General features: G+C 41.1%; 1 protein-coding gene across 5 annotated transcripts in view; it reads right to left on the bottom strand.

Moving 5' to 3' along the window:
* The window catches only part of VBP1 (VHL binding protein 1), a 55955-nt gene that overhangs the window by 15117 nt on the left and 17272 nt on the right, over positions 1 to 23566 (bottom strand). For 2 of the 5 annotated variants that reach the window (XM_074207630.1, XM_074207633.1), the window contains 6 exons: positions 22071 to 22178; positions 21691 to 21718; positions 19564 to 19687; positions 18803 to 18859; positions 9961 to 10068; positions 1556 to 2244 (listed from right to left, as the gene is read on the bottom strand). In XM_074207630.1, coding sequence (XP_074063731.1) covers positions 2167 to 2244; positions 9961 to 10068; positions 18803 to 18859; positions 19564 to 19687; positions 21691 to 21718; positions 22071 to 22178 — 503 coding nt within the window. In that variant the 3' untranslated portion in view covers positions 1556 to 2166. The other 3 variants (XM_074207631.1, XM_074207632.1, XM_074207637.1) reach the window with 3 other exon arrangements.

The raw sequence follows: 23566 nt of genomic DNA, 5'->3' as shown, positions 1-23566 counted from the left end.
TGCTTCTGTGTGTGGGCATTTAATACCTCAAAAATGAACATATAGGGCAGCTAGGTGGCGCAGTGAATAGAACACTGGCCTTGTAGTCAGGAGTACCTGGGTTCAAATCCAACCTCACGACACTTAATAATTACCTAGCCATGCGGCCTTGGCCAAGCCACTTAACCCCATTTGCCTTGAAAAATCTAAAAGAAAAAAAAATGAACATACAGTACACTTCAAAGACAGAAACTTTGGAAAGAAAAGTGTCAAAAGACTTAAAACTGGGATAATGGGACCAACTAGATCCATACAGGGCACTGTCCAAAAACAAGATACCACCAGATTGTAGGGTGTAGACAATGATAATAATAATAATGATAATAATAATAATATTAATAATCCCCAGGGGATAGTTATGGAATTAATACTCATTTGTTAATTAAACTGAAATATTTTCCCTGTGTTGTTCTCTAAAGGTCCAAAAGCAGGTTTTGAAAATGAGAAAATTTGCATACTAAGTTCTGTTTAATGTAGCTAAACCTTTTATTATCTAAGTAGCCCTTATCATTAAGTAGTCATTTAAAATTTTTCATTTTCTAAATCATTTCATTTATATATAACTACCTAGATAGTGGCATTGACATTTGGTTCATTCTTGTTTAAAGGTGCTACCCTGTGTAAAAGCTGTGTGAATTCCTTAAGAAGCTATTTTTAAGAGTGTAGCATTACAGAAATATGTTTCAAAGATTGTATTTACATATTTATTTGTTTCAAAATAATCTCTTTAACGTGGCATACAAAATGATATAGCACGGAAACCCTAATGTCCCCATGTGTTAAGCTCATTAATATTGTATTTTAAAAAGAATTCAACTGTTCAAAACAGCTAAACCTCCTACAAAAAAAAAATAAACAAGGATAAATCTGTTAACAAAGACCCTGGTCCCAAATCCAGACACTGAAGATGTCTAGTATGATAAATTTAAGAACAGCAAAAGAATCTGGATCATTTGGAGGGTTCACTGTAAAGGAAGGTCCTAAGAAAATAGTTTCCTGCTACTCTCCAAATGGTCAGATTCAACTCCCTCAGGGAGTTGTGTGTATGTGTGTATGTGGCTGTGCTCTCTGGGAGAAACCTGTGTATATTGAAAACCAAATGCAATATTCCACTCCCCATCTCTGGCTGGCCCATTTGCAAGTGGATAATGGCCATCTTTTATCCTCCCTCTCCTTCCCCGACCTCCTTCCCCCACCTTAAAGGTTATTTTTACCTAAAAAACCTTTACTTGCCTTTGAAAGGTTGCTCAAGTTAAAAAAAAAAACTGGATTTCACACCACAATGATGATCAATAACAATCTCAAGAGTGCTGGGCTTCAGTTATTTTTTATTCCACTGGATGAGCATGTTCTAGTTCTAACCCTATGCTACCCAATGGCAGTTGATGGTCCGGTCTCTTCTTCCTTGTGCCACTGGTGAGTTGTTAACACATCTCCTGCCCTTGGAGCTCTACATGAACTGGTTCTGTGAGAAATGCTGGGAGTGGGGAGGAGGGGAAATAACAGAGGGAGAGAGGGACAGAGAAATGGAGGGAGAAGGGGGGAGAGAGGGGGAGGGGGAGAGAGAGAGAGAGAGAGAGAGAGAGAGAGAGAGAGAGAGAGAGAGAGAGAGAGAGAGAGAGAGAAGCAATAGGGACAAAGAGAACCAGAGGAGAGAGACAGGAGGGGAGAGAGAGATATGAAAAGTAAATCATTTTAGCCCATTTTTTCTAATGTGAAGTTAACCAAGCACTAGGATTTTTTTTTCACAAACTCCAACTATCAGCTGTTTGTGGGCTCCTCAGGTCTCAATAGCCCTTAAAACAAGAGGAGAAAAACTGAAATCTCCATCTAGATCAGGTAGAAGATACGTCTGGACTGAGAAGGCTCCTAGCTAGGCTGTTACTTGAAATGGGACCTTAAGCAAGTCAAGGTCAGTTTCCCTCTTGGGATCTCAATTTCCTCATTAGTAAAATGAGAGGGTCAGACTAGATGATCTCGAGTCTTCCCAGTTTCAAATCTCTGACAGCACTATGGATGTCACACCGGAGCAAAGAATTCTTAAGCCAAATAGAAAATCTTGAATTGAATCCAGGCAGCTGAGTGCACAGAATACTGGGCTCCACTTCAGGAAGATGTAAAATCAAATTAACTCTGTGGCAGATAATTACTAGCTGTGTGATCTTGGGCAAGTGATTTAACCTCTCTCAGCCTTAGTTTTGTCATCTGTAAAATGGGAAGACAGGGAGGGAATAGTTATTTCATGGTGCCAGATCCTGAACTTTACAAATATCACCTCACTGGATCCTCACAATAACCCTGGAAGGTAGGAGCTACTGATTACGGCAAGTGGAGGTGAAGGGATTTGCAAACAGCAAGACTCACAGCCAGGAAACACCTAAGGCTGGATTTGAATTCAGGTCTTTCTGACTTCAGGCCCTGTACTCTACTCCTTGCAGAGATAATAACAGCACCTAACCTAAATAGTAGCTATTAATATTATCACCATTACCATCATCATCATCATCATCATCATCATTAAACTGCACAAAGCTCTCAGCTTCTTTCCTGGCTTTAGTCATTTTATTAGCAAGACTCCTTCCTTGAAGATGCATTACTCCAGGGAATTGCAAAATTAGGCATTCCCAGATCCAGTCAAAGCCCCTCTTTCAGAAAGCCTGTGGATAAGACCCAGCACATCTCTGGTTGAGGGAACTTTAAATATTTCACTTTTGAAGGATGTCTCCTAAGGAGGATGAAAATGAAAGTGCAAGAACCAATGAAAGGGTCTGGCTGGGTATAGGGAAGAACTTCGAGGAAGCAGACCACCTTCCAATGACAGATGACTTGTGTTGAACCCTTTCCTTCACTACTGTCTTCTTTAGAAATGGGGAGAAGGAGAGAGGAACAAGTACAAGAGGAGATGATGGGAAGAAAGAAAGAATTAACAAACAGGAATAGGATGAGTTCTCCCATAAAGTGGAGGAGAGCAGCAGAGTGGATTAGAAAGCAGAATGTGCTGTTTACAAGAAATATACCTGAAACAAAAAAGATTCACACAAAATTAAAATGAGTGGCTGGAGCAGGTTTTTATTAGGCCTCAGGTAAATTTTTAAAATGGAGGAAGTCATGATTTTAGACAAAGCAACAGAAAAAAATAGATGCAGTTGAGAGAAGCAGGAGAACTACATTCCGCTTCAAGGCACCATAGACATTCAGATATATCAATACCTAACATGAACACCAAATGGTATAGCATCAAAATGGTTCAAGGGAAAATTAATCAAATTAAAAGGAGAAATAGAGAACAAGCAGACAACCTGAGGTTTCAGTGTTCCCCTTTCAAACTAAAAAGACCCAGCAACAAAATCCTGAAACAAAAACAATCAAGAAAGAAGGACCTGAATAATATAACAAACTTCTGGTGATTGCTGAAGATTTGGTTGTTTTGGTTTTTTTCTTCACTATGCATAACACCTATATAAAATACTGTATTTTATGGCATTAAAACTTCATAATGATGTAGATAAACAGAAATAATAACCATCTTTTACTGATTCCAATGCAATAAAAACTATAATCAGTCAAGGGCATTTGAAAGAAAAGAATGAAAACTGATAATTTAATCCTAAAGACCTGGTGTATCAAAAAAGAAATCACTGAAGTAATAGATAACAATCAAGGAAAATGACAATTAGACAATAAAAACTTTTGTGAGGCAAACAAAGTAGCCCTACCTAAGGAGAAAATTTATATCCCCAACACCTTGATCAAAACAGAGAGAAAGAACAGATGAGTCAAATGGGCATGCAACTTAAAAAACTAGGAAGAAAAACAGGAACCGAATCTATAATGGTTTTGATTTTGTTTTCATATTGGTAACCTCAAGATGAGGAAACTCCCTCTGCCAAAGCTGGAAGGCAACTTCTTATCTTAGAAAGCATTGGTCTAGAATATATAAAATAAATGATTAAAAATGAGTTTTCCTCAAAAATATGCCAAAAAACAGATAAAAATAAAATAGATGAATATTTATAAAAATATAAACTATCTAGATTAAGTGAACAAAAACCAGATTTTTCTCAGGAAAAAAAATAAACAAGGTATATAATGGGGGGAAATGGATTTCAAACAAATTCTATCAAGCATTCCATGAAACATTAATTCCAATGTTATTAGTTTGCGGAAATTGGAAAAAATGGTATCCTTCTATGACACATATGTGGTCTTGATAGCTAAACCAAGATGGAAGGAAACCTATAGGTCATCATCTCCAATGAATATCAAAACTATTGAATAAAATATTAGCAGAGCGGCTACAGCCCGTTAAAAAGCACTGGATTTATACCAGGAATGCAGAGCTGCTTCACTATCAGGAAAACTCTAACTAGATTATACTAATAATAAAAACAATATAAATAATAACACTATTAATAGAAGCTTTTGACAAAATGCAGTAGCCTCTTATCTGAAAAACATTATGAATAGTGGATTGCTAGAATTAATTTATAGTTTTAATGCTATGCCAAACAAATGATCAAAGGGATACTTTATAGAATTTCATAAAATAAGATTCTTTAGAAAATCAAAATATCTAGAATCTCAAGGGAAATTTAAAAAAAGATAAAAATGAAAAGGGAATGGTGCTTCCAGTCCTTAAATTGGCAGTCATCAAAGTCTAGACAGATGAGGGAGAATCAGAAATAACTTAGAAACAAATGACTTGAGAAAGGACTCTGTCTGGTAAAAGCTACTGGCCAAAGAGAGCCATTGACCCATCTGAGTGCAAACACCATATTTTCCACTCAATTCAGACTGAATATGTGGCCTGAATACTTAAGGGTAACAACAAAGATGGAGACGTTTGTGCCTCACACAACCATGGATAAGGTGTAGATTGGGATGCCAAAAAGAGATAAAGACAACACAATTTAATTACATGAGATTGAAAAACTAAAGAAACCAAAGGAATGCATCTAGGATAGGGAAAGAAATGGTCAAAGGGGGAAAAGTTAGTATCAGATTTCTCAGGTAAGGCTGTTATCCAAGATATAGATAACTAAGATGCACACGCACATGTGTGTGTGTATGTATCTACAAATATATAGAGCTATATGGATATGTATGATTTGTATTATATGTGTGTATGCATATCCTTATCACTTTTCAGTCATCTATGACTCTTCCTGATCTTATTTGGGCTTTTCTTGGAAGTGTAGGCATATATGTGTATCTATCGATATGCACACATATAAAAAAGTTTGTCCTGCATTTTCAAAGAAACCCATGCCATCAGGGAGGTGATGCCATGACAAGCACATGAAATGGACTGAAGTGAGGGGGGGCTGGGCTAAGTCACCAGCCTCACTTTCTCCTCCAGAGCCATCTGGGTCCAGTGGCCAGAGAGGAATCAGGAAGATGGGAGATGGCCCTGGATGTGAGACAATCAGGGTGAAGTGACTTGCCCAGGGTCACATAGTATCAAGTGTCTGATGTCAGAGTCAAACTTCCATCCTCCTGCCTCCAAGGCCAGTGCTTTATCCACTGCACCATCTAGCTGCCCTTGTGCATACATACGTGGGCACACACGCACACACACATTATGTATATTTTATATGTATGTGTGTTGTTCCAAATCACTAAAAATAAGAGCAATGCAAACCTCAAACACTGGAAAGTTTTCCCTAGAGCCAACAAATTGGCTAACATCACAAAAATCCATGTTGGGGGGTGGTGGAAATACAGGCACACTGTGCATTGGTGGAGTTGTGAAGTGGTACAAATTGCTTCAGAAAGCGATTTGGAATTGTGCAAATAAAGTGGCGAAAATGCCCATACCTTTTGACCCAGAAATTCAATTACTAGGCATATCCCACAAGGAGGCCATTGATAAAAAATAAAGTCCTTATATACAATCACAAAGTTAGAGCAGCAGTTTTTGTGATAACAATAAATTGGAAACAGGGCAGATGCCCATTGGTTGGGGAATGGTTCACTATATTGTGATCCATGAATACATGAAAAATACAACTGTGCTGTAAGAAATGATGGATGTGATACATACCGAGAAGCCCGGAAAGATCTACATGAACAGAGGTAAGTCAGCAGAGTCAAGAAAACAAGCTACACAATGACTACAATGTCAATGAAAAGAATAATCCAGAAACAAACCACAGAACAATCAAAAAGTGAATGTTGGGAAGTCACAGAGAATAGATGAGATGAGAAGATACCCCTTCTATTCCTTTGTAGAACATCAAATATTTTCAGATTTTTTCGATGTATTAATGAGCCTTGCTGATTCTTTTCTCTTCATCCTTTTTTTTTCTTTTAAAACATTCTCTGTTAGATGGCTCTCTGGGAGGGGCAAAGTACCATATTATTTGAAATAGTTCAATTATTTGACATATTTCTAGAAATGCTAGCTCGAACATTAAGACAAGAGAAAGAAATTAAGAGAAGCAGCACAGACAAAAAGGCAACAAAATGATCTCTTTTTTGCGTATGATATGATCTTAAAAATCCTAAAGCAGGTATATGCAACCCAAGGGGCCACATACAGTCCTCAAAGCCCATTCATGTGGCATTATTACAGTTTATTATTATACTCATTGGGAATATGCATTACATTGGAGTCAGAAAGAAATATTAAATTCTATATGATACGTTTTTCTTGGGTGAGGCATCCCAAGAGAGCGAAAAGGTTGGCCACCCATGCCCTAAAACATTAACAAAAAAATTGAAACAGTAACTTCAGTAAAGTAACAGGATATAAATAAAGCCACAAAAAATCATCCACTTTTCGGTATATTACCAAGAGAACCCAATTTTTCAGAAAGAAATACAAATAGTTAAAAAATTATTAATTAATCAGAGTTGGTCTAAGATAACAAAAATGATAATACTACCTAAATTGCTTTACAGATTCAGTGGCAGGCTAAATCAAACCACCAAAGGGCTAGTTAATAGAAGAAGGAAAAATAATTTAAAATTTCATCTCGAAGAACAAAAGACCAGAGAAATCATAAAAAAGTGAGTACAGGACAAACTGTTCTGTGAAATCAGTCAGGTCATCACTGATGGAGGGGAGGGGGCACCAGAGGTTTTGATGGTGGTGGTTGTTATTGTGCTAACCTGACCAACTAGTTTGTCTACTGATGTTTGTAAAGTATATAATCATTTCAACATAACAGGTACAAAGTTGACCTGCTTTTCCATGGTGTCCTCCACACTTCTTTGGGTTCATTCTCTTCTCTGCTTAAGGCCCTTTATCATCACTGTTGCTAACCCTCCCATACCCCTCAATTTCCCCCTACCCTTGTCTCAAATCTGAAGACTCAAGCAAGCAAATGCCTCAACTAGCCATGTCACAAAAAGCCCATCTTACTCTGCCCGAGTCCAACATGCTTCATCCTGGTTCCTCTGGAGATGAGATTAGCCATGATTTGATCAGAATCGTTCTTTCTTTATGTTGCCATTGGCTTTGGACCAATGGTTCTTGGGATTCTGTTTATTTTATTCTGGTTCAATTTACACATCTTCCAAGGTTTTTTTTTTCCTGAATCCATCCCTTTTTTCATTTCTTACTGCCCAGGAATACCCATTAACTCAGAAACATCAAAGGTATTTAAAAAGTAGTTTTTTTAATTATTTAGATATTCGAGGTCACAGAGAGCCAAGAGACAGCCAGCAAGGTGATTCTTATAACTGATGGTCAAACTTGGAGAAAAAATCCTTTAGCTGAAAGAATTGTGGAGGATGTGGGACTATCAGTCTCCACCATTCCCCATCATTCATGGTAACCCTATATATCGGATTGTTTTTCTTTATTACAAGGAAAGTCTCAATGTTGTCAGAGAAAAAGGGAATGATAGAAAGTATACCTCTATGTCTATGTCAATGGGGAAAAACAGACAAAATGCAGGCTTTCCAGGAGAATCATGGCCATCTGCCACTACCTCCAGGGAGGGAAATTACCAAGAAGTGAAAATCAGGTCCAAGCTTAGGCTGAGCCAACATCATCAATATGACAACATTCCCTAAATAAATTCCCTTATTCCATGCCAAAACAATCAAGAATTACTTGACAGAGGCGGCAAACACACAGCTCAACTGAATTAGATTTAAGTAAAATTGCAAATATTTCACAAAGGTAACATTACATTTTAAAAGCAAGTCAATATGAGGCCCACAGGAATCCTTATGTATGGATCAGTGATCCCCATTTGTATTTGAGTTTCACAACAAAGTAATAACAAAATTTAAATAGAGGAACAAAAAGTAAAGAATGTCAAATGAAACAATGAAACAAATGGGAAGGAAGGGAGTTTAGCAGAACCAGATTTCAAACTACACTACAAAGCTGTATCTGTTAAAAAAAAAATTTGGTAAGAAAAAGAGATTGATCAATAGACCAGATTAGGTGCCAAAACAGAAAATAAACTCAAAGATCTTAGCCTCTTATGGAAGGAGACCTCACTACTTGTTAAAATCTGCTATCTCTAGAGCCAAATGAAAACAGTGCCCAATTCACTAATAATTAGAGAAATGAAAATTAAAACAACTTGGAGGGCTAACCCTAAACATATCTCCGGATTCCCTCACACCCATCAAGTTACCAAAGTTGATGAAAAAGAAAAAAATGACCAATGTTGGAGGGGCTATGGGAAACAGGAGCATCAAAGGACTATTGGTGGAGTTAGGAACAGTTCCAGCCATTCTGGATGGTAATTTTGAACTCTGCCCCCAACCTACACTGTGAATGCTCTTTGACTCAGTGATACCACTTTCAGGTCTATATCCCCCCAAAAGACATTTATTTAAAAACGAGGAAAAGGATTGATTCATTTGTATCAAAAATATTCATGGCAACTCTGTGGTGGCAAAGGACTGGAAACTGAGGTGGACATCAATTAAGGAATGGCTGAACAAGTTGCAGTTTATGACTCTGATTACTACCATGCTATAAGAAATGATGAGGGGGATGGTTTCAGAAAAGCCTGGGAAGATTTGTATGAACTGATATAAAATAAAGTGGACAGAACCAGGAGAACAATTTTTTTAGTTTTTTGCAAGGCAGTGGGGTTAAGTGACTTGCACAAGGCCACACAGCTAGGTAATTATTAAGTGTCTGAGGCAGGATTTGAACTCAGGTACTCCTGACTCCAAGGTCGGTGCTCTATCCACTACACCACCTAGCTGCCCCCAGGAGAACAATTTATACAATAACATTAATATTGTAAAGAGAATCAAACTTTAACAATTTAAGTACTCTGGTTGACACAACAACCACCACAAGTCCAAATTGATGCAGAAGCAAAAGAATAACATCTCAAATACTGACCACACTGACAAGACAAATGACTGCTAATGTTGGGAAGTCTGACCAACAAAATGATGTTCGTCATATGACGAACATGTTGCCTACATCCTCCCAAAGAGGACAGATGAGGACAGCTATTTGGGGACATTGCTGATGTGGGAATTTCTTCTGCCTGAAGTGCTTTTACGATACACTTCTTTACTTCTTTTCAGGTCAGTGGCCAGGGGGAGGTGGGAAAGGAGGAAAAGAAATCTTTATGACTTAAAAAAAAAGAAAAATGCCCACTTGAAGCCCCCTGATGTGATGAGAACAGGCCAGTTCTACACAGTGGTGTGACTGGCACTGAGGGGTTGATGAAGTCTACTAATGAAAAGAGCAGAATAAGTGTTCCTTCCTGTCCAAAAAAGGGGTGCAAGAGCATCCTAGGAGCACACAAAAGGTGTTGACCTGCCCATGGACACTGAGAAATCTAATGAAGAAAGAACCCAAAGCAAAGCCCTCTTGTACTGTGTTGATGAGCTCCAGGTGCTTTGCTACTATTTAGGGTTCAGCCCCCCCCCCCCCACCGCCGTTCCCTCCCAACTTTGGCTTATATGCTCCCTCTCCAACCTCCAACATACCTGGGGTCCAGAGACAGGAGCAAAAGGATTAGTGGTGCTTAAGCCTGGCTGTGCATAAATCAAGGGCTGGGGGGTCACGAAGGGGACTGTTCCCAATGGATTCGGCACCTGTGAGATGGAAAAGACAAAAAGAAGACAGCAATGGGGAAAAGGTACATTGAATGGTTCTTCCAATAAAATATAAAATGTCGAGAAAAACAACACTTTATCTCCCACCAATTTGGTGGGTATGTGACACCAAGGCAAATATCCTATATTCTAAACTTGAAGGAAAAATAAAGACGGCACCTCCAGCTGGTAAAATACAACATTAACATAGCAAAAGAATCTAGACAAGATATACCCACCGAAGTACAATATCAGTATTTGTGTAATCCCTGTATAGAAGGGGTCCTTGACACCTTTCTTGGCCCCAAGAAACTCCTCAGAAATATAACTTTGGCTGGGTGCCTTTGGGTTTGAAAATAATCGGACATGCCCCAAATGCTTGGCTCTGGGAGTCACCGATAGACCATAAATTTGTCTAAGATTCACAAAGCACCCTTGTTAGCTTCATTATCTTGCTGTATCTGTAAAATTCTGACTTCCTCCCAGGACTGCCTCCCCTTCCCCAGATGTGGCTGAAACCATAAGATAGTAAATTCAATTCCCTTAAACCTGTGGGAAGCCCTGGAATATGTGACTCCCTCCATCTCAGGAACCATGTTCAGACAGAACACAGAGACTCTCACTCTATCTAGTCCCCTATCTATCCGGCAACATGTTTACATATGTTTTACCATGTTTACATATATCTAACCACTGTCTTTGCTTCTGTCTCCTGCTTGCTCTCAGTACCCCCCTCCAAACACTCTTAAAACCCTATCCCCTGAACACTCAAGGACTGTCTGATTTGGGTACTCTTCATCCCCAGGCAGTCCCTGGAAATGAAAAATCTCCAAACTTATCAAATTTTGGTCTCTGTCTTGCTCTTTGGGTTCAGCATTTGGAGGCCCCAGTGAGATCTTGGTGTTTTGTGTCACCACAGGAGACCACGGGAGCCTTGGGTTTAGGTTTGAACCGACTGTCTCTCCCTTTCCTAGGGGAACCGGCCCCTGAGGATGTTCCAGGGCCTCAGTACTAGGTAGTCTTAGTATGAACCTCTCCTCGACTGCAATCCCCCATTTGGCCTAAGTGTTACACCTCCTGAGGTAAGCTTGTTCTGGTTCTGGGTCTAGACATTGGGGTGCAGGGGAATTCCATATCAGATGTGATGTCCAGGTTCCCTCTTTTGGGTGCTCTTTGTGATAGCAAGGAATGCATTTGGTTGGCCTTTGGGAGGGAGAGATGGCTGGATGCAACACTGAAATCTCCCCTCACAGCATTCCTCAGATGTTAAGAATTTGCCATTGGCCTGTGCTTGTTGATATGTGTTGATATGTTTGTAAAATTCTGTTGCATTTGTGTAATCTGTGCTTGTACCTCATCTGTCCTTATGTGTTTAGGTTGTCTATTATCTGTGTGTTTGGGTTCTTCTATTGATTTGTTAGATGGGGAGAAAAGTTCCCCTAAAAATGTCTTTGGGTTGTCTCATTTAAATTGCTTTGTTATTTTGGTTACCTAGATTTTTAGGCAGTGTTCATCTAATGCTCTCATTGGCTCTCCCCTTGAGCCTGCTTTCTGCCCGTGTTACAATGGGTAATATGATCCCTCCCTCCTCACCCCTGAGTTGTCTCTTAAGCACTTCCTAGAGAGATTTTTTATTTTTATTTAAAAAAAGGAATGGGTTTTGGTGTTAAATTGACTAAGGCCAAACTACTCACCTTGTTATTTTACTATTATGAGAAGGCTCCCCCCCAATTCCTTGTTTATGTTCCCTTCTCTTCCCTGTTTTCCGTGATTCTGGGCTGTCGGTGTTTCCCCCTCCCTCCCCCTTTCAGAAGAGAGAGAATTACTTCAGGAAGAATTAGTAAAGTAAGTGTTAAAAAGGGACCTTATTTTGAAGTTAAAGAAACAGGAAAGAGACAGCGAATATTACCAAATATGTTAAACAAAGAAATTATAGAAAGAAATGCTTAATTTGAAAAAGTTGTGGAAAATAAATTTCAGAAACACAAGAGAGTCAATTTAATCCTAAAGTATATAATGTGGTTATGAAGATATGCCCATATAGGGGAAAGTAAATAGTTAATCCTTTTCTAGAATGATATGGCATCATTACAGCTTCAGGAGTTTATCAATATAGATTCTGATAATGTTAGTTATTACAGAAAATTATGGGATGTCTAAGGATTTAAGAATAGATCATCAACCCCCCCAGAAAGGATCTAGGACCGTCTCTCTATAAAATTTATTCAGCTTACTCTATTCAAAGAAGGGGGGCAGGGAATACTGTAATTCGGTTAAGGGATTTTTGAATGGCTGCCTGCTCTATAGTGTTAGCAGTTATAATCAAGAAATGTTCAATATTAGCACCTTGAAATGGAAAATGTATTGTGCAAAGTAGAATCATATCTGTGGTTTATGTAGCTGTATAAGCTATGTGACTCTAGTTCAGAAGAATATGAATTAAAGTCAAGAAGAGATAATGAAAAGGAATGGTTGGAATAGTATATCGAGGGAAACCGTGTGCTCTATAGTCTGGGTCGGAGGTTTGGAAAGAACTAGAAAGAAAATCCAGACATGGAGACAATTGGGGTTTTTGAACCATTTGTTAAGTATGGAAATTGGTTAAAGCATGTAGACAGAAGGTTTAAGCAGGTTTGACTTTGTACACCAAAGATGGATTTGGGGAACTTTGGAAACTTGTGGTTTACAGATCACTGTAAGAAAAGAAGAAAGTATGGAACTGTAAGTCTTTAGGGAGATATATGTTTCTATGAGGTTGGGATGATTTTAAAACTGCATTAGACTGCCACTTTTTACATTTGGCAGTGAATTTATTGGAAAAGTAGTAAACCCCATAAGGTGAAAAGGTGGATATGAAAGCAATTGCTGGGTGAATTTTATGTTATTGTTGATCCTATAATGTGCTAATCTAAAGAGACATGTAAATGGAACTAAGGGATTTGTAAACATGTTTGAGTTTGGATTCTGATGTTTTCTGGCCCCTCCAGAGTAATGGGAGTCAGGACAGACTTGTGAGTTAGCTTTAGAATAACTAAACAAGGGGAAGGTAATATTTGACACGGATTAGGATGTAGTCCATGTTTTTGGTAAAAATCTAGAGTGAGTGAGTAATGATAAATAGTAAAGGTAAAGAATTAGTCCATATCACTTTGATATCTCAAATTGTGGGGAATCTCCAATTCCCAGAACATAGAATGTGCTAATATGAAGCAATGGTGGTCAGTGAGGCTAGAGCACTGAGAAGTTAGAATTGCACTGATAAAGATGAGAAGAATTTGCAAACTATTCAGGCTTTGAAAAGAAAATGATTTAAAGTTAATTTGAATTTGACTTTAGGAATTTCAGAGAAGTATAAAGAAAATCTTATAGTTATAAGAAGGGATTTTTTTTAGCAACAATTGGTTTTAAGAATTCTTTGTATCATAAAGTTTTAGGGAGTAAAGGGAACGGGGAACACACATGTAATTGAAATTTAGTCAACTTTGTATAACAACAGTTTAAGCTATGCTTTTTGAGACCAAAATTGTTTTGTAATAACAAACTGTGAATGAATTAAAGTTTCATCTATCACATTTGTACAGATTGGTTATGGAAAAAAAAACCTAGAGAACACCTTGCCAACAAGGTTATATCTCTCAAGGTCATTTTGGCCCAGAGATTTTGTGAAAGGCTTTGTTTTTCACCTCATGTTTATGAAAGAGAATACTGATATGTGGGATCAATGTAGCTTATTATCTATTATTTAAGAAGAAGAAATTATCTATGGAAATATTACACTGTCATGGGTAAAAAGTGTACATCGGGCTTTTGAAATTATCATAGGCATAAGACTAAATTCATGGAGAATCTTTTTTCTTCATTTTGAAAACAGAAGTGTATTTGGAAGAAGAGATAAATAAGTTATAAAGCAAAAATTCAGAAGAGGTTTGTGTGGAAAAGATACTTCATTCTAAGGTTAACTTTCAGAGAACCTGTTGTTTTCTGTTGCTTTAAGAGAATGAGATGTCAGCATGAAAACCTTATGTTTCACGTAGGTTAAGAATTTAATGTTTACATTTTAAAGAATTAAATTGTACATTTCTTCCTTCAATTAAAATTCGGTATCCCTAATTAGATGACTTATCAATGAGTAAGATTGAAGGGTGTTATCAAACATGTGATATGCTTTTGGAAATATAACCTATTTGACTGTAATGATGTCAAAGCTGGAATTAATGATCAATTGCTTTAATGAGGGAAATTATCAAAGCATGACCCTCTGGGTTCCCTGAACTTTTAAATGATGTGTTGGACCTTGCTCTAGATCTGTAGGTCCAGGTATAAATGTAATAATGGACAGATTATTTTGTGAAATCTAGTTCTTCATGTGGTACACTTATTACTGTTTTGTTACATTTAGAGACCTCAGCCCCTGAATTCCCCAAAATTCCCAAATCCATCCCCCTACCCCTGTCACCGGGTCCTGTCTGTTCCCCCTTCGCTAGATCAAAAGCGGGGGGGGGGGGTATACAAGAGCAGGGAAGGGAATGAACATTCCTAGATGGAAAAATCCTGTTCTGTCTCCCCCTGAACCAACCTACCTCCCCCTCAGAAGATTCCTTCAGGGAATCAAAAGGGATAGAAGAAGGCAACAGGAGGATGGTGGGGAACTGGCAGAACAATTCTTATCACAAAAACAACAGAGAGACAGTAAAAACACCTGCAGCAGGTAGTGAATATCTCCTGGGTTTTGTTGGCACATTTTCAGAATGGGGAGAAGCTAATGAAACAGCCTTGGAAGTAGTTTAAAAAATTCTGAATGAGCCCCTCCATGATTTGGCCTCCTGCTAGGAATCAGGTCAGACAATGGCCCTGCCTTTCCAGCTCAAATCTCTCAAGGGATACTCCAGATCCTGGGAGAACTTGACTGCTTTTTGAATGTTTAGAAAGTAACCCTATTTAATGTATTCTAATGACAGGGCCACTCAGAGTACATACAGGTAATCTATGTGTAAGGAAGGGAGCTGATTGATTGTGACCCTCCCCCCCAATCTAAATTGTGAAGTGGATTCACTTGGAGATCTAATTAGGTAAAACAACTATTTTAGATCCCAGGGACTTGTAATTGATTTTCTTTTATATCAGATACCAGGATGGTCAGCAAAAGGAAATGCTACTGGGTAAATGTCATGTTCTTGGAGCCAAAGAAGCCAAGGTGTCAGGTGACTGGGATGGGCAGCCAAAGGGGCAGCATCTCAGTATGGCCTGAGGTTGGACCCTTCTGACTTGATTTCCCCAGAATGACATTTGGATAATGTCTCACCTGGAAGAATAAATCTGGCCTAAGACATCTGACTACCCACATGACCTCTGCCTGGACACTGATATTCAATACCTATAAGGGAATTTCCCTTTGATGTCCTGGATCTGTACCGCTACTAAGCAAATCAGAAAAAGAAGTTTTAGGCGAACTGGATCTATTCGCCAGAGATAGGTTAGGTGTGTCTGGTGTGTGGCTCTGACACTGCTAACAGCTACATGTTAAGATAGGAATTAAGTTTCTTTAATTTTATTGAGAAGGGATATTTGGGTAAGAAGAAGAATGGGAAATTCTTAGGATAATCAGTTTTAAGGCCTAGTTTAAGGAAAGGAAGGCGAGTCAGATAAACAGGAAAAAGGAAAGTCAATGGTATATTTGGGAATATTTTGAAAAATTTTATTTTGGTTAAGGATGTTTGAGCCATTATTATAATATGAGCAAAGGCTAAGATTGTTTGATTTTAAACCAGATGCCGAGTACTCTGAATGAAGAGGATTGTTGAATGTACGTTACAAGCTTAGGACAGGATGATCATTCTCATTGGGGGTTTGCTGCTGTAGTACAACACTAATGGAAGTTTACTGTGTTAAAGTGAAGTATGTGTGGCAATAAGGCAATAAAGCAAAATGCAAATTGTAATAAGCTCCAGAATCTCATTGTCTTGTGAGGAAAACCTGTGTTTTGGTCTGAGGAAAACGTTAAAGCAGGTTTTGTACCAGAAGACAAGGTCTCAACAAGTCACCAGAGCTGGAAAGGACTTTGTAGAACTGATTCAGGAGATGCAGAAGGACATTGGAGGTGTCCAGGAGAGAAGAGAAGAGAGGAGAGACACTGGACCAGTTCCTCTCTACCATTTCTCACCTATGTATGCATTGTGTAGTCAGGGGATCTGTTTTTGTAACATCCCCTTGATTCTGTAAGTGTGACACCCCTACTTAGGCCCCTCTCCTTAAGAGGAGACACAGGGCGGAGATGTTCTCCATTGAAAGAAAAGGAGGGAGACCATTGGGTGGTATGAGTGTGTAGATCCTCTCTAAGAAGAGTCTTATCTCTGATTTAGCTGGTCTGTACAACTTAAAGAGAAAGGTGGATTGAGATGTAAGGATGATACCTGGATGCTTTGTAAAAATGCTTGTAGTTCATGTTTACCCAGGTTATGAAGAGGATAACTTAATGGTTTGAGTTATTTTGAAAAAAAAGTGGGGAATGAAGTACAATATCCATATTTGTGTAATCCCTATATAGAAGGGGTCCTTGATACCTTCCTGGGCCCCAAGAAACTCCTCAGAAATAAAATTTTGGCTAAGCACCTTTGGGTCTGAAAATAATCTGACAGGACCCAAATGCTTGGTTCTGGGGGTCACCGACATACCATAAATTTGTCCAGGATTCAGAAAGCCCCCTTGTTACCCTCATTATCTTGCTATATCTGTAAAATTCTGGCTTCCTCCCAGGACTGCCTCCCCCTCCCCAGATGCAGCTGGAACCATAAGATAGTAAATTCAACTCCCTTAAACCTGTAGGAAGCCCTGGAATACGTGACTCCCTCCATCTCAGAACCATGTTCAGACAGAACACAAAGACCCTGACCCTTCCCCACTCTGTCTAGTCCCCTATCTATCCTGGACCATATGTTTACATATGTTTGGAGTAGTATGACAAGAAAGTATATCTAACTGCTGTCTGTGCTTCAGTCTCCTGCTTGCTCTCAGTACCCCCCCCCAAAAAAAAACACTCTAAAAACCCTATCTCCTGAACACTCAGGGACTGTCTGATTTGGGGACTCTTCCATCCCCAGGAAGTCCCTGGGACATGAAAGATCTCCAAACTGATCCAATGCTGGTCTCCAGTTTGCTCTTTGGGTTCAGCACCACAACCCAGCCCCTTCCTAATTGCCACTTCTGGCAATGGCTGGGAGACAAGACCCCCTAAATTCATATCTTGCCTCCACCAGAAACTACAGACAATATCCTTAATTGGCTCAGAATGGCCACCTCAAGGGCAGAGATAGTTTCCCTGAGGCAGCTAGGTGGCATACTAGGTGGCATGACCTGAGTTCAAATCTGTCCCCAGATACCTATTAGCTCCTGTCTGCCTCAGGTTCTCTGACTGTCAAATAAGAATGAAAATAGCACCTCCCTCCCAGGTCATTTGAGATAATCAAATGAGATGATAAGTGTTAAGCACTTTGCAAACCTTCAAATGCTAGGTAAATGCTGGTCATCATTAGTAAGGGATGGCACACAGCCCAGAACTGAATGGACATTTGCTGAACACTAGTCACAATGAACCCCAACTTCCCAGGGCTCCTGTAAGACAAGCACCAGCAGGAGACATAGGAGGTAGTTGTTTTTCTCTACAGTACCATGGTATGCCTAAGCCGGTGTCTCAATGAACTGATCATCAGTACAATCTTTTCCTCATGTACCGGTGAGGCACCACGTTTCAGCAATGCTGGCCCAAGTGCCAGCATGTGACATCTGGTAACAAAATGGCAACAGCTGGCATATGAGGCACCTCATCGCTTCAGCGATGGTAAATCCAAACCTGTCTCTTAATGGACTAATCATCAGTATGACATTTCCTCTCAGACATTCAACCATACTTCCCCTGGAACCCAAAGCCTTTGGTTGCCCAGAAGCTGTTAGGTATATCACAATGTCTACATTCTGTTGCCAGAAACGACATACTGGCACTTTGCCCGGCATTGTTGAAACATCGTGGTACCTCACTCATATATGAGAGGAAGACATAATCAAAGGCCGAAAGACTCCAATCAGATCGGGTCAAGGGGTGAAATGGTTCTAGAAAAGGCAAGTGAGAAGGGTGTCTTTTCACGATGGTGCAAACCATACCACCATTAACCTGACTGGCATGTCTTCTTTGAAAATTGAAGGACAGCTATTGCTATCCTTTTCTTTTCCTGCTCTCCTAGGCATCCAGACTAATTTCTGAGCTGCCATCTTGAATTTCTCCCTTTTAGAGCCTGTAACCAACTAAAGCAGTTCAGAGTGCAAGATCTCAAAAGGCCAAAGTGAAAAGCAGGTGAGGAAAAATAAAGATACCAAGTAGACCACAAACCTTTGAAAAGAGATGCCCCAGTTTGGCAAAGAGAACTAAGAACCAGTCAAGTCTCTCTTCTCTGCACCTGCCTTGTCTACACAATAGCTACTCCCAATCAGAAGCCCTCGGGTCCTTCTGCACTTCTGTATAGTCATATTTTGGCATAAAGTGAGGAAATGCAAAGGGACTATTTAGAGGAAAGATCAATGAGAGTGTTAAAATTCTGTATCCCTCTGGCCAGGCCTCCCCAGGGGCTCCTGTGGGGGAAGGCTCCTTGCTTTTCTATTCTGCGTTATTGGTCCTCCTCTCAATAGTGTTACCCAAAGGGTTTCAACTTTACTTCTCTTACACTCAGGCTAGTGGACTTCTTACCATGCCATAAACAGGCAGCTGATGTGTGGACACTGGATAGGATATGGGGACAGGCACCTGAAATAATGACAAAAAAAAGTCTGTCACATGATATATAATTCACTTGATTAGTACCAATGAAGTGACAGGAAATCCTAGAAGTGGGATTTCATTGGTAAAGGGAACTTCCAATATGAAAATGATCTTTACCATTGCACCTGGTCTCAATATGAAACTTCTAGATGAATCCTGATCATGTGCCCATGGTACAGCAGGATTTGAACCCAGGTTTTCTTGATTTTCTCTACTACCCAAGAGAAGACCTTTCTTTATTTCTTTTTTTAAGGTTTTTGCAAGGCAAAATCTTTGGGGATCCTCTGTCATCCACTGTACCAGCTATCTAAGCCATTCAGCTGTGTTATCTGCCAAGTTACCCCTCCGCATAATGAATGCCACAGTGCCTACAGCAGAGCCTGTGAGACAACCTTCCAGGCTACCACCCATCTATTCATAGTTACTCTTTGGGGGTGGTCATTCAACCAATTCTGCAGTGACTACTTAAGTCTTCTCTCTTCCAAACTTTTTGATAGTCTCTCAGGTCATCCTTGTGAGAAAGATGGGAGATGGATGCCGGCTTGACCTCATCAGTATGAAGGCAATTGAAAAGGAAAATCTCCCCTGGCTATTCTCCCAACCCGTGTCCTAGTGTGTGGGACGAATAAGTAAAACAAAACAACTCAAAACAAAACCCAGTGGGCACCTGTGTGGGAAGCAGCTCTTACCATTTGTGGAACAGAGGAGATGGTGGTAGAACTCCAAGAGGTCGATGCGCTGCTAGCTTTCACCTGCCAGTTCATTCCTCCTGTCATTTTCTTCTCAGGTGGCTGATTCCACTGAATGTCAGCTCTAGAAGGAGATGTACAAGTGAACCTTTCCGCATAGTTGCCCTTGTCACAATGAGGAAATGGGCTGAAGCCCCAAGCAAACAACTTTGCATGCTGGGACTGGATAGGATGCAAAATGTAGATGACAAAGAGTATTCACACACTTGTCCAGATGACTATTCAAAAGAGATATGAAGTTTACAAGAGAGGTACCATCCAGGAAGCCCTCCCTCCAGCCTCAGGCTGTCAGAAGCCTCCTCACCCCACCAGGCTCAGCTCAGACACGGTCCTTTTGGCATCCCTCTCTGATCTACCTGAGGGAAAGCATCCTCCCACCTCCCTCAAAGAGTCCTGGAGTCTTTGGGCCAGATCTTTCTGGTCCCTGTCATCCCCCTACTCACCAGTCTGCATGTCATATACCAACCAGAAAAAGAGCATCAGTTCTCAAGGTACTGTGCCTTTCCCCAAGAAATGCGTGCATCCCTGAACTATATCTCTCTAAGCCAGGAGCCAAACTCTGGGAGCTGCACCATATACCCATCAATGCCCACTGCCAAAGGCAGCAGCTCCAAGCTTGTAAGCCAAGTGTCATTAATCCCTTCCTTTTTCCAGTGAGGAGGAAGCTGCCATCACAACTACCCAGTGGCAGGTGTTCCCAGAGGCTCCTACTTAAGATTCACAGATTGAGGTCAGACCATCCCTAGCTATGTGACTCTGACCTTGGGAGGGTCACTGAACAGAAATCACTTGGTGAAAGTGTCATTAAGAGAAGATTCTAGGCCATCAGAGTGCTGTGATCAAACCTGTGATACCTGCCACTCATTTACAGCCCAGTCTGGCCTTGGCCTGGGCAGCAGCCTCCTCATGTCCCAATAGCATCCCTAGATTTGACTTTTACTTAATGTCACATGTTTGGGAAGTTCAGCCTAGAGTGTCTGCACTGTCCCTCTCCTCTGGGATGGCTCTCCTTCCATATTGCGCATTCATGTTCTTAACATAGGAACTCAAGAAGCTGCTCAGAGGAGGAAGATTGATTGGGGGGGGGGGGAGACGACTGTGTGGATGAAGGATGATGGAAGAGGTAGAGCTGGGATGCCAGAGGACCATGAAATAATGAAGCCAATAGACTGAGGCTGAGCAGCCAAATCATAGAACCTTGGGCTGGTCTGTCTTGGTCAAATGAGCAAAGAATGAGGAAAATGACAGTGGAGTCTGGGATAGCAAATGATCACAAAAATTCTAGATTCTTGCCAACTGGTGTTGCTTGGGGGCATGGGGGCATGGATGGATGGATGGATGGATGGAAGGAAAACTAGCACGGGAAGAACCCTGCCTTGGGAGGGGGTAACACTGGGTTCAAGTCCCAGCTGGGTCACAGGCTAACTCTGGAACTTGGGATCAATGACTCGGGCCTTTCTGGATCTCACTCGATGCCTAACCCTTCAAGGACCTTCCAGCTCTCCGTGGATAGTTTTCAACCATCTAAGCACTCCTCACTGGTTAGAGGTTAGACTCTTTCAGCTGTTCTCCCACAATTCCAAATGCCCAAGTTACTCCAATCTTTACTACTACCTGGGCAGGTGTCCTGTTCATGGCAGTGTCTTGGACCCAAATCAGGGACTTCTAATTATGGGACTGAACCAAGGCCCTTCCTTTGACCTCTCCTAAAACACCAAACTATTAGCTGCCCTTTTTCAAAAAGTAACTTACTGGGGCCACTAGGTGGCTAGAGCACCCATGAACGAATGGGACCACCTGCCCAGGTAGTAAAGATTGGAGTAGCTTGGGCACCTGGAATTGTGGGAGAACAGTTGAAAGTTTCTAACTCTAGCCAGGGATGAACGCATAGATGGTGGATAGAGTTGGGATGCCAGTGGATAGAGCCCTGGCCCTGGGAGTCAGAAGGATTGGAGTTCAAATCCAGCTTCAGACACTTAAGAATTACCTAGCCATGTGACCTTAAACAAGTCACTTAACCCCACTGCCTTGCCAAAAAACCAACCAAACAACAAAAAAGTAACTTACTTTTTGGGACTTGCTCCGAAGTCAAGATCTGTTTTAACAAAAGGAAATTAGGTATGTATCATTTTTCTTTCAAGTGCAGCTCAAAGCAATGAATAGCCACAGAGCCCTGGGCTTAGAGGCAGGAAGACCAAGTCCAACCTCATACACTTCCTAGCTGCGTGAACCTGGCAAGTCACGTCACCACTGCCTGCCTCAGTTTCCTCATCTGTAAAATGAGGATCATCTCCGCAACTCCCTCCCAGGTTTGTTGTGAGGATCCAGTGAGATATTTAGAAACTGGCACCCCAGAGGTGTTATTTAAATATTAGGCATGATGATGATGATGATGATGATCTCTAAGCTACATTTAAGTTTAAAGGGTCATTAAACTGAGCACTTACTTCCCATGAGCTTGGCGAGGGAGGTGTCCAGATCATTCCCAAGGCCTGGCCCAGTGTCTTGGCTGAGTTCAACCTCTTTGTGCTCCTGAGCTGTTGAGGCTGCTGGGGCTACAGTGTGAGCAGAACCCAGACCTGCAAAGGAGACAGGAAGCGGAATCAAACTGGTCAGCTCACTTCCCTGGCCAGGGGGAACTGTGGAAGCTGTGGCCACCAGTAGACAAGCTACCATTTCTATACCTTTATTTGAGCCTTGGAACGACCTTGGAAGGTGGCTGCTGTTCTTATCCCCATTTTACAGGGGACGAAACTGAGGCAAACAGAGCTGAAGTGACTTGCCCAAGGTCCCACAGCTAGTATTAAAAGCAAAATCGGAACTGCAGGTTTCCTGATTCCAAATCCAGAACTCCATCCACTGAGCCATGCTGTCTATAGCACTAAAGGACTCCATGATTGCAAACGTCTACTAAACGATGACCTGGATATCATCTCATTGGATATCAGGAACCAATTGACTATCCCGAGGCATTTGTGCTGGTATCCATTTGCCATGCCAAGAAAACTCTCCCAACAAAGACTAGAGCACTGTCTTCACCCTGAGGCCACATTCTAAATAGACCTTGGGAGCAAAGTGGATTGTGTCCTTCTCTCCCTTCCCCCCACTTCTTTCTGCTCATGTCCAGAGACCACAGAGGAAGGAAGCGGGACAGTGGGTGCTTCAGACTACACTGGGATGCCATCTGAGCTGAGCATCTTGAGCTTTATTAACAAGGCCCTCGGGATGATGCAAGGACCCCCGGCTCTCTGGAGTCATTGCCTCACAGATCCAATATGACCCCGTCTCTTGTTGCTTGCACTTACACAACCTCTTTCCCAGGTCTCTGTTTCTAATCTGACCCTTCCCCCAGTCATCCTCCATGGAACTTCCAAAATGAGATATTTTGTTTTTGGTTTTGCAAGTGACTTACCCAAGGTCACACAGCTACGCAATTATTAAGAATCTGAGGTCAGATTTAAACTGGCTCCATCCACTGTGCCACCCAGCTGCCTAAAATGCTATTCTTAAATTAGGTTACCAGGTCACTCCTTCCTAGGAAGAGTCAAAGGCTCCCTACTGCTTCTAAGATCAAATAACAAACTCCTCTGCTTGGCAAATTTAACAGCCTTCATAATATGGCTCCAGTCTCTATCCCCCCCCCCCCCCCCCACAGAGCCCATCCTCCAATCAGACTGAGCTGCCTGCTAGACCCCATGGACAACACAGGCCTTTGTAGTGGCTGAGTCCCCCGAGTCTGGAAGGCTTTCTCTCCCTGCCTCTTCCATTGGAGCTTCAGGGCCAGGTCTATCTAGGTAGCAAAAGATCGTCCCTTCCCTCCTTGTCTCCCTTTGACACGACTGCTAAGTAAAGAACCCCCAGACCTGGGCCGGGCTTGCAAAGTCCTGATTGCTAGTCCCCCCCCAACTCCCCCAGCCCATTCTCCACCTTTTCTCAGATTCTG

Source organism: Macrotis lagotis, chromosome X (assembly GCF_037893015.1).
Source record: "Macrotis lagotis isolate mMagLag1 chromosome X, bilby.v1.9.chrom.fasta, whole genome shotgun sequence".
Classification (NCBI taxonomy): Eukaryota; Metazoa; Chordata; class Mammalia; order Peramelemorphia; family Peramelidae; genus Macrotis; species Macrotis lagotis.
This window is presented reverse-complemented; position numbering and strand designations above follow the sequence as displayed.